General features: G+C 28.3%; 1 protein-coding gene across 2 annotated transcripts; it reads left to right on the top strand.

The window, feature by feature from the left end:
* Positions 1–4,236: 4,236 nt before the first annotated feature.
* On the top strand, positions 4,237–12,579 carry LOC132614028 (purple acid phosphatase 3-like). Of its 2 annotated transcripts, none has more exons than XM_060328370.1 (7): positions 4,237–4,514; positions 7,349–7,505; positions 8,754–8,861; positions 8,953–9,083; positions 10,621–10,749; positions 11,755–11,822; positions 12,143–12,579. In XM_060328370.1, the coding sequence occupies exons 1-7, from the start codon at positions 4,317–4,319 to the stop codon at positions 12,354–12,356; spliced, it is 1,005 nt and encodes a 334-aa protein (XP_060184353.1). In that variant the 5' UTR covers positions 4,237–4,316; the 3' UTR covers positions 12,357–12,579. The 2 variants fall into 2 exon arrangements, with proteins under 2 accessions (XP_060184353.1, XP_060184354.1); XM_060328371.1 differs by having other exon boundaries at positions 4,240–4,514; positions 8,956–9,083.
* Positions 12,580–15,834: the final 3,255 nt, after the last annotated feature.

The raw sequence follows: 15,834 nt of genomic DNA, 5'->3' as shown, positions 1-15,834 counted from the left end.
TTGGATCCATACCAAACACACTTTACCTTCAGTTAATTGATCTTTGTTTGTGAAGATTCACAATTTAACATGGTTATCAATTATTCATCAGTTACTTACCCATGTATTATGTTAAGATTGTACTATTACTCCATATTAAGAGTTATAGTTCTAAAAATAGTTCAAATATAACATGTTTCTTACATAAAGGGACTAAAAACACACATTTCAACTAATTGAAGGTCGGATGTTCTTTGTCGAATATTACAAAGAATAAAATCAAAGTTTACCAATAATTTGAGGGACCAACTTAAAGTGCTATCATCCCAGAAATTTATATTTATGCTTGGTACCATTTAGTCAAAGTTTAATTGTAGCATTGTATTTTCAAATTAAACTAGTGAAATCGTGATTACTAATTAGAGAATTTGACTAAGAATGTTTTCTGTATGTTTTAAATGATGATTCCGGTACATCTTTTCTTTTTCAATTCAATATAAATTTCATTGGAGCTAGGAAGAAAACAAATTAATTATCTCTATATTATATTTCGTCTAAAATTAATTGACTCGATGATCATAACAATATGGTAGCAGCGGTGGAGTGAGGATTTTCACTAAGAAAATGCTACAAAAAGAGAATTAACTACGAAATTAGTCCCTAATCAGTCTGTTTCTTAATATGATTTTTGATAATCCGTCACTAATATATATAATCGGTTATTAGAGGGAATTAGTGACAGATTTTTGTGGGTTTAGTGACAGAAGCTGCCCTGTCAGTAATTCTCATTTTTTTCGTTGAAAATGAACATATAAAGAAGTCGATGAGACACAACATCTATCATATGCATACAAAATAATAATTTTAACTTTATATGTATATACGGTCTAGCTGCGAACAAGAATAAAATATAGTTGCATCTGGATCCACATTATTTCCTTCAATAATGCTAGACATGCATGTTCTCTAATTTACTACTATATATATATATAGTGCAAAAATGTATCACTGGGAGTAACAAAATAAAATCCAATCGCGTATTTCGTCGTTTCGTCTTATATTTATCTGACAAACTCGAGATAATCATCTTCGCACTCAAAAAAAATTCATCTATAAACACAAATGGACGTCTATTGCATTGCATGTGATATCCAGATTTAGGTTCTAAAATAATTTATCGAAGAAATGATTGTGGAATATTCATGAGTTACGTTTATGAGAAAATATAATTCAAAAAATCTTTGAAGATACTAAATGAGGAACCTACCCAAGTTGCCAATGATCAGTGGCGAAGCCATCCTTATTTAGCACGTGTCAAAATTGATGTTCACTATATATGTAGACTGGTAAATTATTTTTGTAAAGATAAATATATATGTTGAATTTTTTTGGCTTCTTAATGTGTTAATTACTTTATATTTTGACTCTTATTAATGAAAATTCTGGCTCCGTAATGTAACATCTCATTTGCTACATACCGTACAAATTAGGGTAATTTCACAAATGGACACTTAACTATCACTTTTTTTCACAAAAGTCACTTAACTTTGAGTATACTAACACAAAAGTCACTAAACCACTTTCCAGTGTCACTAAACCACTTTATGGTGATAACTCATCTTTTACTATTTTTTTTTTAAATCTACTCCCTCCGTCCCACTTTATATGAAGATGTTTGACTGGCCACGAAGTTTAAGAAATAAAGGAAGACTTTTAAATTTGTGGTCTAAAACAAACCATAGAAATTTGTGTGGCTAAAAATTATTTCATTAAGGATAAAAAGGTAAATTTAAAGTTAAATTGTTACAGAAATATAGAAAGGTATTTTTATTGGGACTAACTAAAAAGGAAAAAAAGTCATATAAATTAGGACGGAAACAGTAATAAATAAAAAATTAATTAATTAGGTTCAACCCGACTAGGGGTGAATTTATTTAGCAAGATGTTGTATAACAAGATTTTCCTCATATATCAAGATTTTACTCTTTAGCAATTTATTTGCACTTTTTAGCAAATATCAGGATTGTAACCGCAGAAATAGGATGCAATAAATTTAATATGCTAAATAAATTCACCCCTAACTGTTTAATTATAGAAAATCTTGTTATACAAGATGATGCCATACCCTGTTTAATTTGGTCATGGGTAGCTAGAAGAATTGCCTAGTATTATTGCAAACCAACGTGTTAAAATGGTAGGGAAAATGGAAGAATATGAAAGGTTATTTACTTTCTTCATACGAGTTTTGGGTCGGGTCGGGTTAAACCTTTTAAATTAATTTTTTATCTATTAGATTTTCTTTTTCTTCTAAAAAAATGACTTATCACCATAAAGTGGTGTAGTGACACCGGAAAGTGGTTTAGTGACTATTGTGTTTGTATATTCAAAGTTAAGTAATTTTTGTGTTAGAAACGATAGTTAAGTGACTTTTCTGGATTCAGAAAAAAAAATTAAGTAACCATCTATGAAATTGACGCGTACAACTTGGAGTATAACAAATCATGTTCCGTTTGATAACGTAAGGAAGTGACAAAAGGAAAGACGTATAATTCTCATGGTTGGGACTTGGGACTTAATACTTGAAGGATTGTAAGTTTGTAACACTCCACGCAAATTCCATATAGCTAAAACACGAAAGAAGATATTAGGTACAAGAGAGAGGAAGCACAAGCTATTTATATTGAAATATTAGGTATGATCAAGAAGCATTAGTTATTTATTTTGAAATATTAGGTACATGAAGAAGCACTAGCTACAGGTCCAAAGTACATTATGTCATTAGTTCCTACGGAGTGTTAGCAGTGACGGAATCAGGATTTTCACCGAGGGGGTTCAAAATATAAAAAAGTAAACATACGAAGAAGTCTAAGAGGGTTCAACATTTACTATATATACATAAAAAATAATTTTAACCTTGTAAAAACAGTATTTTTTTCTGCCGAGGGTGTTCGGATGTACCCTCGACTTTATGTGACTCCGCCACTGAGTATCAGGGTAGAGCTAGATTGTCGGTTATTGATTCGGTTGAATCCAATAATTTTGATTCAAACTTTATATTTTACATATTAAAAATTCATTGAATATTACATATTATTAATTGAGAATTTAATAACTTAAGAAGATTAAAATTCAGAACGCATAAGATTCAATTTTTCGCTCTACCCCAATATATAACGCTATATTCAAAGTTACTCCACGTACAATTTTGGGAGATGATGGACAAACTTTAAAAAAAGAAGCTGAATTTTTAGAGAGAGCATAGATAACACTATACACAAATCTTACAATGGCAAGATGTAATATGGATACTGCATATACAAACAAAGAAGCTTTAAACCCTCATAACGCTGTAAATTTAAGTCGTGCAAGTTAAGATCTAAAAAGTAGATAATATCATAATGGGCTCTACTATTGCAAGAACGTTATAATAAAGTATTTTGACTAGTTCCTCTGTCTCCAAAAGGACAGCGGGGTTCAATTATCGATGTATAAACGTTTATCACACTTATTATGTTTATTTATTATTCTAAAAATAAAATTACATATTTAGAATTGAAAGTACTTTTAAAATGTTTGGAAGTTTCGTAATCGTATAAGTAACTACTCCATTTGGCTCCAAAAACAATAATATTTCTCTTTTATAAACGGAAAAGGGTAACTTTTTACAGCTTTTGCTTTCGAAAAGGTCCCAACGTTCCTCTTATTTTTTCCCCTTATATCGGTTCCTTATCATGAAATCCAACATTTTTTCCTTTTACTTTGTTCCAAAAGAATGTCAGTTAATATAAGTATATATTATTTAGAAAGGAGTTTAAAGTTTTATAGATCGTTTGTTGTTCTTGATAATTTTTACATTATCAGATAATTTAAAAAATATCTACGAGTAAATTTTTTTAAAATATAAAATTTAAAATCTTGACGATAAAATATATTACATGTTGTAACCGGTAAAGATGCACTGATAGTTCTAAAATGATCAATTATGTATCGACAATGTCAATTACTAAATTTAAATTTTTTATTTTACCTTTACTGATATAATTATAGCCACATAAATATATATATAATTTATTTTAAACTATAAATTTTAAAAATTTCTTTTAATTTGTTAAAGTTTTCACACAACCAAACGATCCCTTATAAATTAAGACGAAACAAATAGTATAACTTTAGTTGCACATCAATCAATCACGTTTCACGAAGTTTCCTTTATATCTTCTCACTTATTGAATCTCCTCCTACCCCCACCCCACCCTGCACCCAACTACCCCCATCATAAGACCATATAAATTTCTCCATTTTCCTCACCACATTTAACACTCCTTCTTCTTCCAAATATGGCTTCCATGAAAAAGCTTGAGTTTCTTCAACTCAACCTTTTCATTACTTTCTTGTTCATGTTACTACTTATACAGGCCATGGCTGAGCTTCATCGGTTGGAACATCCGGCGAAAACTGACGGTTCGTTGAGCATTTTGGTCATCGGAGACTGGGGAAGAAGAGGACTGTATAACCAATCTCATGTTGCTCATCAAGTAAATACTATAAACATTATCCTCTACTTTTTTTTAATTTTCTCTATATATTTTCTACAACATAAAATATTTGGCGCTCCAACAAATGAATAGTTCCAGGAATGGAGTTACTCGTTACCATGAGAATTTTTCACTTTTTTCTCATTTTATTTAAAAATCAGTATTTGATCATAAAAATTTTAAATCTAATATTTGGAATTAGAAAAAACAGTTAAAGTCTTTTTTACTTTCATTACATTCAAACAATCAAATATTCTTGACAAAAATTATAATCAAATACAACTCCAACTTCAAAACTCTAAATACAGTGAAAATATTTAGTTTTCATAGCCACACGCATTATAGTCTGTTTGACCAAGCTTATTTTTTTCTAAAAATATATATTTTTTTAAAAAGTGAAGTGTTTGATCAAACATTTAGAAGAAAATAAGTATTTTTGAAGCGTAGCAGAAAAAGTAATTTTTGCCCAAAAGTACTTTTCTTGAGGAGTACTCCTGAGAAAAATATATTTGGAAATATTTCTTAAAAGCTTGGCGAAACATTAATTGCTGCTCAAAAGTGCTTTTAAAATAAATTAGTCAAATATATATTTTTCGTTAAAAGTATTTTATAAAAAACACTTTTCAAAATAAATTAATTTTAAAAATTTGGCCAAATAGGCTATTAGTGTTCGGGCCGGAAAAGTTATAATGTATACATAGGTCACTTTTTATTATTTTTATATATGTATAATAAATTTTAAATATCTTTAATGAAAATACATGCTTCGAATATGGTCAATTTTTTTTCTCTATAACAATCCTTCTTTATAATAATACTTTATAATAACTATTAATTTTTTTTTTAAAACCAATTTTTCATGTTATGTCACATTATATATTTTCTATAACAATATTTATTATCGTAGTCAAAAAGTATTTGGCCAATGGACGATGTTATAAAGAGATTTGACTCTAATTAGACTTTAATCGCCTACCACAATATCCAAATTTAGAATGAACTATACAAGTTTAATTGATTCTAGTTAGTTGCTTAGACTTTAATTGCCTTCCAAAATATCCAAGTTTAGAATGGAATAATTGAAAAGGTTGGATATCATTATGACATATATTATTCCAAAGATTGCAGTAGATGTGAATCAATAGCTTATAGTTTGTAAATAAATTACTCCATATGGGAAGTTGAATGTAGATTAAAGTCTATTGCCACCTAGATAATCAATTAATTTGTATTGATTGTTCCCCAAAGGACAGCTAATCGATTTTCGCGTGCTTAAATCTTTAAGGGATCGTTTGGTAGAAGGTGTAAGCTGGGATATTTCAACACTAATTTTTATATCATATTTGATAGAAGGTTTATACCTTGTACCAAATAAAATATAAAATGCATTCCATAATATAAGTTGGATATACCTTCTTATATTACTTATCTTGAGACTATTTTATACCATCTCCTAAATGTTATAAAATAATCTCAAAATATAAAATAAATTAAGTGAAATTATAATTACGAGATAATTTTGGTCATGCGCCAAACGACCACTAATTTTCTTTTGTCTGTTCACATATAATTAACTGCTACTACGTGGCTTCATATATTTCACATGTAAGGGTCTTTGCCTTTTCCTCCACAAAGGTCTTTTCATGATTTTATTTTTTTATTATGCACATTTAGTTAGTGCGTTGGTTCCACATCATACAGTTATCCATTGTGCTCTAATTTAAAAAAGAAGAAGATAAAAGTAGGCGTTTAGCAATTGATTCTAGATATTTTTCATTTTATTTGAAATTCACTTTATTTAAAATTTATGAAGTTGAAATTAAAAATGAGTTATGTTTGGTTATACTCTTTGCCAAGAAGTGAAGGGAACACTTCATTTAGAAGTCATGAAGATGGAGTTGGAAAATAGATTTAGAACGCTTTTTCAAATTTAGAATCCGACTCCAAATTAGATTTGGTGAAATAAAGTGAAAAATTATTTCAGAAAAATTAATAACTCATGGTCAGACGGCTCCAAAATTTGCTAACATAAACCATACCTCTTTATAGTCATTTTAAAAAAAAAAAATATATTTCACTATAAGAGTCATCTTTATAATACTATTTTCAACTTGACAATCAAGTTTTAAAAAAACTGATTTTCATGTTATGTTATATTTTATATGTTCTTTATAACAACGCTTTGTTATAACAATCAAATTATATATTAACAAATAATGCTATTATGGAAAAATTTGACTGTACCTTCCATTCTCATCGAATGAATTATAAAGAAATTTGAAGAACCACAATATGGTCATGGTATAATGTAGATATTTGCAACGGAAGGGATGCAAGCTCCTTCAAATTCATTTTTCAATCCTAATTATTGTCACGGACCTATTTTGCTGTTATTAAATTTGTAAATAAAATTTTTCACATAATTTAACGTGATGCTTGAGCACGCATAGGTTTTGACTTCAAATTTCACCATTATAATATTACTCTTCCCGTTTTAATTTATGTGATTATATTTGACTGGACACGAAATTTAAGAAAGATAGACATATAACAGATTTTATTGTAATTAAACTATTTTAAAGCTAGTCGTTAACCTGTTGCAACACACGAAAATGAAATTATGCTCAGAATTTTGCAACCGATTTTTATTTTATTCAAACATTTTATATTGACTAAAAAATAAGAGAGAAGCGGAGAACTTCTCAAGAATTAAAATTTGTAGCTTCAATAAATACTATCAATGTGTGTATATATAAATTGTAAAATAATTTTTTCTATTTATTATTTCCTAAAATATTGTGTTCTTTCTTCTTCTTTTTTTTGAATTTATGTAGATGGGAATAATTGGAGAGAGATTAAGCATAGATTTTGTTGTATCAACTGGCGACAATTTCTATGATAATGGATTGACTGGTGTGGATGATCCAGCCTTTGAGGAATCTTTTACCAATGTTTACACTGCTCCAAGCTTACAAAAAACGTGGTATAATGGTAAGTTTATTTCCTTTCCCTTTTTCTTTAACCAAAAAAATTACTACTCACTTATTTATTCCTACAAATATATAAACAAACAGACCAAAATAAATATGTGAACATATACTTCCCACGTTTACCAAAATAAATATGTGAACATATACTTCCCACGTTTACCAAAATAAATATGTGAACATATACTTCCCACGTTTATTTTAGGGTCTTTATTTTATGCATTCATTTGTCGCTATCACCTTTTTCGAGAATTAATTGAAGAGCACAGCTTGACTACTTTGGACCTCTGAATAATTCTATCGGTAAAAAGTTATTTGTACGTATATATCATCCTACTAGTATTTATTATAATATAAGTAATAAATTGCGATGTCTTACCCATTAACTAGCGTTTAGATGTACAGATTTTAATTTGGTTGGTATATTAAACGCGAGTAAGTATTTTAGGAGCCGTTTGGACATGATTTCATTTCACGAGATGAAATCATATTTGGACATGTAGTTTGAATTTCTTAAGTTGTAGTTTTTTTTATAAATGTAAAAACCCCACAAGTTGTGAAAACCATCTAAATTTTTTCAATTCTTATACAATCTTGTCAAATGAGTAAATCAACAATCTTAGCAAATGAGTAAATCATAGTTCATAATAAAATTAACACGCTACTAGAAGGCCTTTCTAAAAAATACAATATCAATTATTCAAACTTTAGTTCAATAAAAAGGAAAATTTAATATGAATAGTAATGTAACTATTCTTTAATATAATCTTCCCATATAGTAAACATGATTGGTAAATATATTCTACCAATTTGCAGATTAATATTTAATACAAATGGTTGGTAAACATGATTGATAAATATATCTATCAACTTATGGGTCTTTTTTTACAAAATATAAACGTATGAGTCAAATTTTACATTTATATTTTTTGAAATCATGATTTCAAATCCCAAATCATGTCTTTTTGGATGATTTGGGATTTCATCTCATGAGATGAAATCACATGTCTAAACGATGATTTATGAAATCGCATGTCCAAACGCTTACTTAGAATCCTGCATGTGTATATACAAAGGAAACACACACACAATGAGATATAACTAATTAATTAGAATCTCAAATATTACTATACTCTTTATATGTTATGATCAATAAATTATTTATTTGGTTTTGAAGAGTAATTGTCTAATATAAAATCGAATATTTGAGCCTTATTGAAAAATTTATTTCTGTGCAATGATTTATTTGCAGTTTTGGGGAACCATGATTACAGAGGTGATGCTTTAGCACAATTGAGTCCCATTCTTAAGCAAAAGGATAACAGGTGGATTTGTTTAAGATCTTATATTGTTAATACAGGTAACTAACTTTAATTAAGTTAAGCTCAATTAGGAAATTTAATTATTGGGTGAAAATTTTAAATTTCACTTACTTCTACACATTTCATTAGCAGATGTGGCAGAATTTTTCTTTGTAGATACAACTCCATTCCAAGATAAGTATTTCACAAATCCTAAAGATCATACTTATGACTGGAGAAACGTTTTGCCTCGAAAAGATTATCTCTCCAGTGTTTTGGAGGTAAAGCTAATTTTCGGTATAATTTCACATATGGTCATTCATTTATTGTTTCAGATATATGCAAAAAAATTATTTGATTCCTGTCAACCTGTAGGTAAAGCTATGGATCCTCCTCTGATTATACTGAAAGTCACTAAATTATACTTTTTTTAATAAGGAAAAATAAGTCAATTTTCTGCAACATTACTGAAAGTCACTAAACTATCTTTTATAATAGAAACTAGTATTATACATCAGTCTTCGTTAATGCATCTATTTGCTAACAACTATGGGAATGTCTTACATGGTGCACCAAGTGTTTGTTATGGCCAAAAATATCGATTCCACTTTCTGTAATAAAAGCCCAAACTTTATATATATATATATATATATATATATATATATATATATATATATATATATATATATATATTACTTTACTATTACTACCTATATAGAAGGGAGGGTTGAGCTGCTTGTTTAACTTGGGTTAGGGGTATATTAGGGATTTCCTTTACTGTCTACATCACTGCTCTTGCACACCTATGCTTTTGAGGATGTAATTATTTGATGGTCAAAAATACCTAGGCTTAACTAAATGCTTTGAGGGTAGTTTTGGTGTTTAGTATTGTTAGCTGTTGATGCCTTTTGTACCTCATGACTCGAAGATTGAACAATCTGCTTTTAACTCATTTAATAACCTCAATATTGTTACCTATTTCAGTTTGTTCAGTAGTTAAAATTCTGGGCCACTAAGGATATTTTTCGTACTTGAATTAGAACGGATAAAGACTAATTTCTCATCAGTATAATTCAAGGTTCTAGGTTTACACATAACCCAGATCATATTGTCAATAGCATAATAAAATACATATTTTTATTCCACAACGACAGTAACATATGATCTTAACAGAATTTTTAAAGACAACAAATTAGATGAAAAATAAACTATCAAAGGCTTCAATTTTGCTTCTGATGGTAAATTGTTATATACCTATATGAGATTATTGCGGAGAATTACCTGGCCACAAACGTGTGGGTAAATAAAATGAGATATGTGGCTAAATAAGTAGTCATTTCAGAAAAAAAATATGAAGATTTCAGTTTTTCTTTTTGTCCACGGCTCTATTTTATTAAGAAAAATAATATCATTTAACTTCACCTAAATTGCACTGAAAGTCACTAGACTATCTTTTCTTTTGTAACAAAAACTTCACTTTAACGTTGCCCAAGTCTCAGAGAAAATTAACTACTGAACAATCTATCCGTTTTGGTTACCAAAACGTCATTTAATTTTGTCTAAATATTTTACAAAATGTCTCTATTATTTCTGCCGAATGCCTAATGAGTTTTTGTGATACTTATTAGTCAATACTTAGTTATACAAATAATTTAATTTAATGACTTTCCTGATATTTAGGTAAAGTTTTGTGGCTTTTTAAAGTTACAAAAAATATAGTTAAACATTCACCACAATAAAGTGAAAGTTGAATGATCATCCATTAAACTAACCCCTAATTATTGCATTGTTTTAACTTTAACCTTTTTATTTAAATAGGATTTGGACACAGCATTAAGGGAATCAAGTGCAAAATGGAAAATAGTTGTTGGTCACCACACCATTAAAAGTGCTGGACACCATGGTAACACTGAGGAGCTTGAACTCCAGCTTCTTCCCATCTTACAGGTAAAACCGTAATTAGCTCAACTTGCGTGCATCTTGACTAACCTCACGAGAAAAAATAATTTATACCACGTGAATCACTGAATTATTTATGGATCATAAATTTTATAAGCAGTTATTTTTATAAAACATTGGCTATTTTATTTGACATATTCGAGAAATTAAAATAAACGTATATAAGCTAAGGATATATTACGTGATTGATGCGACATGAGCTAATATGATGGTGTTTAATTTCATCCAATCAATCAATCAACCTATACTTCAATCCAAAACTAATTTGAGCATTTAATACAAAAAATGAAATTAGCTACGAACTTTGACACTAATCTTTTGTTAAATCGCTCGTAGATAACATAATTATTTTGATAATCTTTGGCTTATTAATTCGACTACAAATTTTGATATTTAGCTTTTACCTACAGAATTTGTACGTCACTTATTCCTATTTTTTATAAAGACTCTTTTTCAGTATTTAAAATTAATTATAGTTAGAGAACTATTTTTTTCTTTTTAATGATAGTAAATTATAATTGATGCGACATGAGCTAATATGATGGTGTTTAATTTCATCCAATCAATCAATCAATCAACCTATACTTCAATCCAAAACTAATTTGAGCAGTTAATACAAAAAATGAAATTAGCTACGAACTTTGACACTAATCTTTTGTTAAATCGCTCGTAGATAACATAATTATTTTGATAATCTTTGGCTTATTAATTCGACTACAAATTTTGATATTTAGCTTTTAGCTACAGAATTTGTAGGTCACTTATTCCTATTTTTTATAAAGACTCTTTTTTCAGTATTTAAAATTAATTATAGTTAGAGAACTATTTTTTTCTTTTTAATGATAATAAATTATAATGTTTTTCTTGTAATTTATTTATGTTGCGACTTGATAGGCTCATGAATCCAAAACGCACTAAATTGTTCTGATAATATTGTTTCTAATACTTTCTCCTCTGTTTCCTATTCCATTTCTACTTTCTTTCTTTTCACAGGCAAACAATGTTGACTTTTACCTGAATGGACACGACCATTGCTTGGAGCACATCAGCAGCTCAGATAGGTAAACATTAAACACGACTAAAACTAAAAAATGGACTTTAATTCAAATAGAATAAAAGGGGCAGCCCGGTGCACAAGGCATCCTGGCTTTGACGCGTAGGTCCGAGAAGGGCCGCACCCCAAGGAGCGTGATGTCGACAGTCTGCCCTAATGCAAGCATCAGTGGCTGCTTTCACGACTTGAGTCTGTGACCTATAAATCATACAGAGACAACTTTACCGTTGCTCCAAAGCTACCTTTCAAATAAAAAAGTCCGGTCAAAATTTATCAAAACAATTGATTATGCTATTATTCTGATTTTTATTTTTTTTATTTTTTCAGTCCACTACAATTCTTGACAAGTGGTGGGGGTTCAAAGTCATGGAGGGGTGATGTTAATTGGTGGAACCCAAATGAAATGAAGTTCTATTATGATGGACAAGGCTTTATGGCTATGCAAATTACTCAAACAGAAGTTTGGATCCAATTCTTTGACATTTTTGGCAACGTTTTGCATAAATGGAGTGCCTCAAAACCCCTCTTTTCCATTATGTAGACAGCTCCCAAAAAAAATGATGGAATTAATTAATTTGCTTCTGCTTACTTACAAGTTAAATATCCTAATCATTGATGTAATTGAAAATTAGTGAAGCTTCTCACCCATAATTAATTTCCCTCTAGTTGTCTAATTTAATTTTATGGGCTGATGTATTGTACCCAATATCTTCTATTGTAATATTAATCCAAGTTTATATTAAGTATTCATATTTACCAACTCCTATCATTTGAAGTCCTTGATTTCCCCTTTAGACTTAAACTATTTTATTTTTGCTTAGATAAAAATAAAATCAAAATATGAACTTCTATTGACACCATTTGCAAGAAAGGTTCGTAAATGATGTGAAAACTTTGTTGATGTCACTATTTTAGTGAATTCCAAAATTTCTAATGATTATTAATTTTCATCCACTCTGCTCATAATATTAATTACTCCCGGGTCTCAAAAAGTTATTGATTTCAGCAAAATAAATTGTTTCTCTCTCCTTTCCATATTACTTGACCGCTTTTTCTTTTACACGTCTTTTAAAAAATTATAAATAAAAATGCATTTTACTATCTTATTCTTATCTTTCTCTAATAAATACATTCTAATCAATATTGACTATTTTCAAGAACATGTAATACTAAGGGTAAGATGAGAAAGATTTAATTAATTTTATCTTAGTTTTGTAAATGAATAAATAATTTGGCACATATATTTTTAGTAATGTGGCCAAGTAATATGGGAAGGAGGGGGTACGTAAAATATCTATCTTTTAAATACTCCCTCCGGTCCAAAATAATTGAGGATTTAGCCTCTAAAAGCTGGTCCAAAATAATTGAAGTTTTTAGTCTATCAAAAAGCTATTTCATTCTTTTTCTAAATTTACCCTTATCACATTGTTAATTCAATGAACAAATTTAATGTTTGTTATAATTTCAAAGCTCTCTTAATTAAGGGTATTTTAGTCAATACACCTCTTAATTTTTAGGAGTAAGTGAATTCTTAATCCATGTATCCAAATCTAAAATCTCAATTATTTTGGAACGGAGGAAGTAGTTCACTAACAATGTTATGTTGTTACTTGTTATTTTGATTTATTTCACTAATTGTGTTATACTATTATTGAGATTCTCAACCTGAATTTTCAATTCAGCAAAAACAATTATCATTTTGGGAAACTTACATAAAGGACTATATTTTGAGGTTTTTTTTTAGGTATAACTACACTTTAGCTAACTAGTTTTAATGTACGCGCTTTGCGCGTGAACAACGCGTGTACCTCATTATATGAATAATTTTATGGCAACTAATTGTCTTTTTTCAATATGTTGTTTAGTTTCAATGTTGAATTTCTTAATATTATTAATTTTCTATGATTTATGAAGATTGTTGCTTAGCCAAAAAGGAATTTACCACAAAATTCTCACCCTAAAAGGAAGGTAAATTAATCGGTTGCTTAGGAAAGAAACACAGCGGTAAGATTTTGCATAAAACTCAAAAGTCCTACACCTAAAAGAAAGGCTAAATATTAGGAAAATTATTAAATTTAGTTGGTTTTGAAGTCCTAAATATTAGAAATATAATTAAAATTATTATTTATTGTTTTGTGAAATAACTGCTTTGGTTTTGTGAAATAATTTAGTCAACATTATAGAACTATTTCAATATTTTGATATGGGGCTTAATTCTCACTTCTATAGATAGTACAATAGTATAGATCGTAAAATCATCTTGCATAAAATGTATAATTGATTAAATCAAATTTTGAATATCTGCCTTGGTTTAACATTATTAATATTGATTAATCAATCAAGTATTTTAAGAAGTATTATGTTTTGTATATTAATTTAAGGGATTTTTACACTCTATGTCAATTAGGACAAAATAATTACCCATTTTAGCCTATTTTTATTCTTTTACCCGAGTTAGCCACCACTATTCTCCAGCCCTCTTCTCTATAGTGAATCAACTCAATGCGAAGAACATTTGAAGAATATAATGCTCGTATACAATTGAAGAATAGAATGCTAATATAATGCGATTTGGCAATCTGGGTATTTCGATTCATCTTCATTACAATGTTCTTTTTGTTATTATCGACAGTTCAAATTCTGCATTCTTTGATTTAAGATCAAAGAAAAGTATTAAAAATTCAATCTTTTTTTGTGTCTATGCTTGGAGATATGTGAAGAGCATGAAATGCCTATTAGTTCTTTTTATTTTATTTTTTCACTTTCCGGCAGCCTAAATAGAAAAAAAGTTAAAGATGGATCATTAGTCAGTAAATGACGAAAGAAATTGTACCAAATTCTTGTTTTACTTTAGCTGTTCCAGCGGTAGGGAGTTGGCGATGCCAATTATGGTGGTCGGTATGACGGTGGGAACGAGTCCGGAGCCAAAATGACATATTTTTACAGCAATTAGACCAAAATAGGCTGTCTTTTTTTTTTTATACCCAAATGGGTATTTCGTTGATCATTCAACGAAATACCCCAGTTACTGTTCATAGCAGCAACTTTTTTTTTTTTCTTTTTTTTTTCTATTTCGTGGATTGTTCCACGAAATAGCTTTTTTTTTAATTTTTTTTTTGCATTTCGTGGAACAATCCACGAAATAGCTTTTTTTTTTTTTTTTTTTTTTTACATATCATGACACAATCCACGAAATAGATGTTTTTTTATTTTATTTCGTGAATAAAAAAAGAAATAGGAAATTATAATTTTTTTTTTGTTTTTGCATTTCGTGTATTAAAAAACGAAATAGGATAAATTTTTTTCTAATTTCGTTCGTATAAAAAGGAAATTGGAAAATATATATATATTATTTCGTGTATTAATGAAGGAAATTGATTTGTTTTTTTATTTTTTTTGCATTTCGTAATCTAATGAACGAAATAGGTTTTTTTTTTTGTATTTAGTGAATAAAAAAACGAAATAGGAAATTATATACATATATATATATATATTTTGCATTTCGTGTATTAAAAAACGAAATAGAAAAATAAAAAATAGGAATATATATATATATATATATATATATATATATATATATATATATATATATATATATATATATATATATATATATATATATATATATATATATATATTTCATTCATGTACCAATGAAATATTTCGTGGATTGTTCCACGAAATGCAAAATAAAAAAAAATAAAAAAAAAAAAACATATTTCGTGGATTGTTCCACGAAATGCAAAAAAAAAAAAAAAAGCAGTTTTATTTATATTAACGAAACTGTTTTATTTTTTAATTTAAAACTGTTTTTTTTTTTTATTTTATTTTGCATTTCGTGGAACAATCCACGAAATATAAAAAAAAAACAGTTTTTTTATATATTTTTTAAATTGATCTTATATATATATATATTCCAAATTGATTAAAAGCCATTTTTTAATTTTTTTAAAATATATTTTTCAAAAAACTTAGTGTTTAACTGTAAGGTTATTTTAGTCAACTTTATATATCGAGAA

The sequence above is a fragment of the Lycium barbarum genome, chromosome 10, assembly GCF_019175385.1.
Source record: "Lycium barbarum isolate Lr01 chromosome 10, ASM1917538v2, whole genome shotgun sequence".
Lineage (NCBI taxonomy): Eukaryota > Viridiplantae > Streptophyta > Magnoliopsida > Solanales > Solanaceae > Lycium > Lycium barbarum.
Note: the sequence above shows the minus strand (reverse complement) of the source record. Positions and strands in the feature narration are given on the sequence as shown.

Coding starts and splice junctions, on each gene's coding strand:
- LOC132614028 (XM_060328370.1), top strand. CDS start 4,317: ATGGCTTCCATGAAAAAGCTTGAGTTTCTTCAACTCAACCTTTTCATT. Junction 4,515..7,348: donor AATCTCATGTTGCTCATCAA/GTAAATACTATA, acceptor GAATTTATGTAG/ATGGGAATAATTGGAGAGAG. Junction 9,084..10,620: donor ATCTCTCCAGTGTTTTGGAG/GTAAAGCTAATT, acceptor TTATTTAAATAG/GATTTGGACACAGCATTAAG.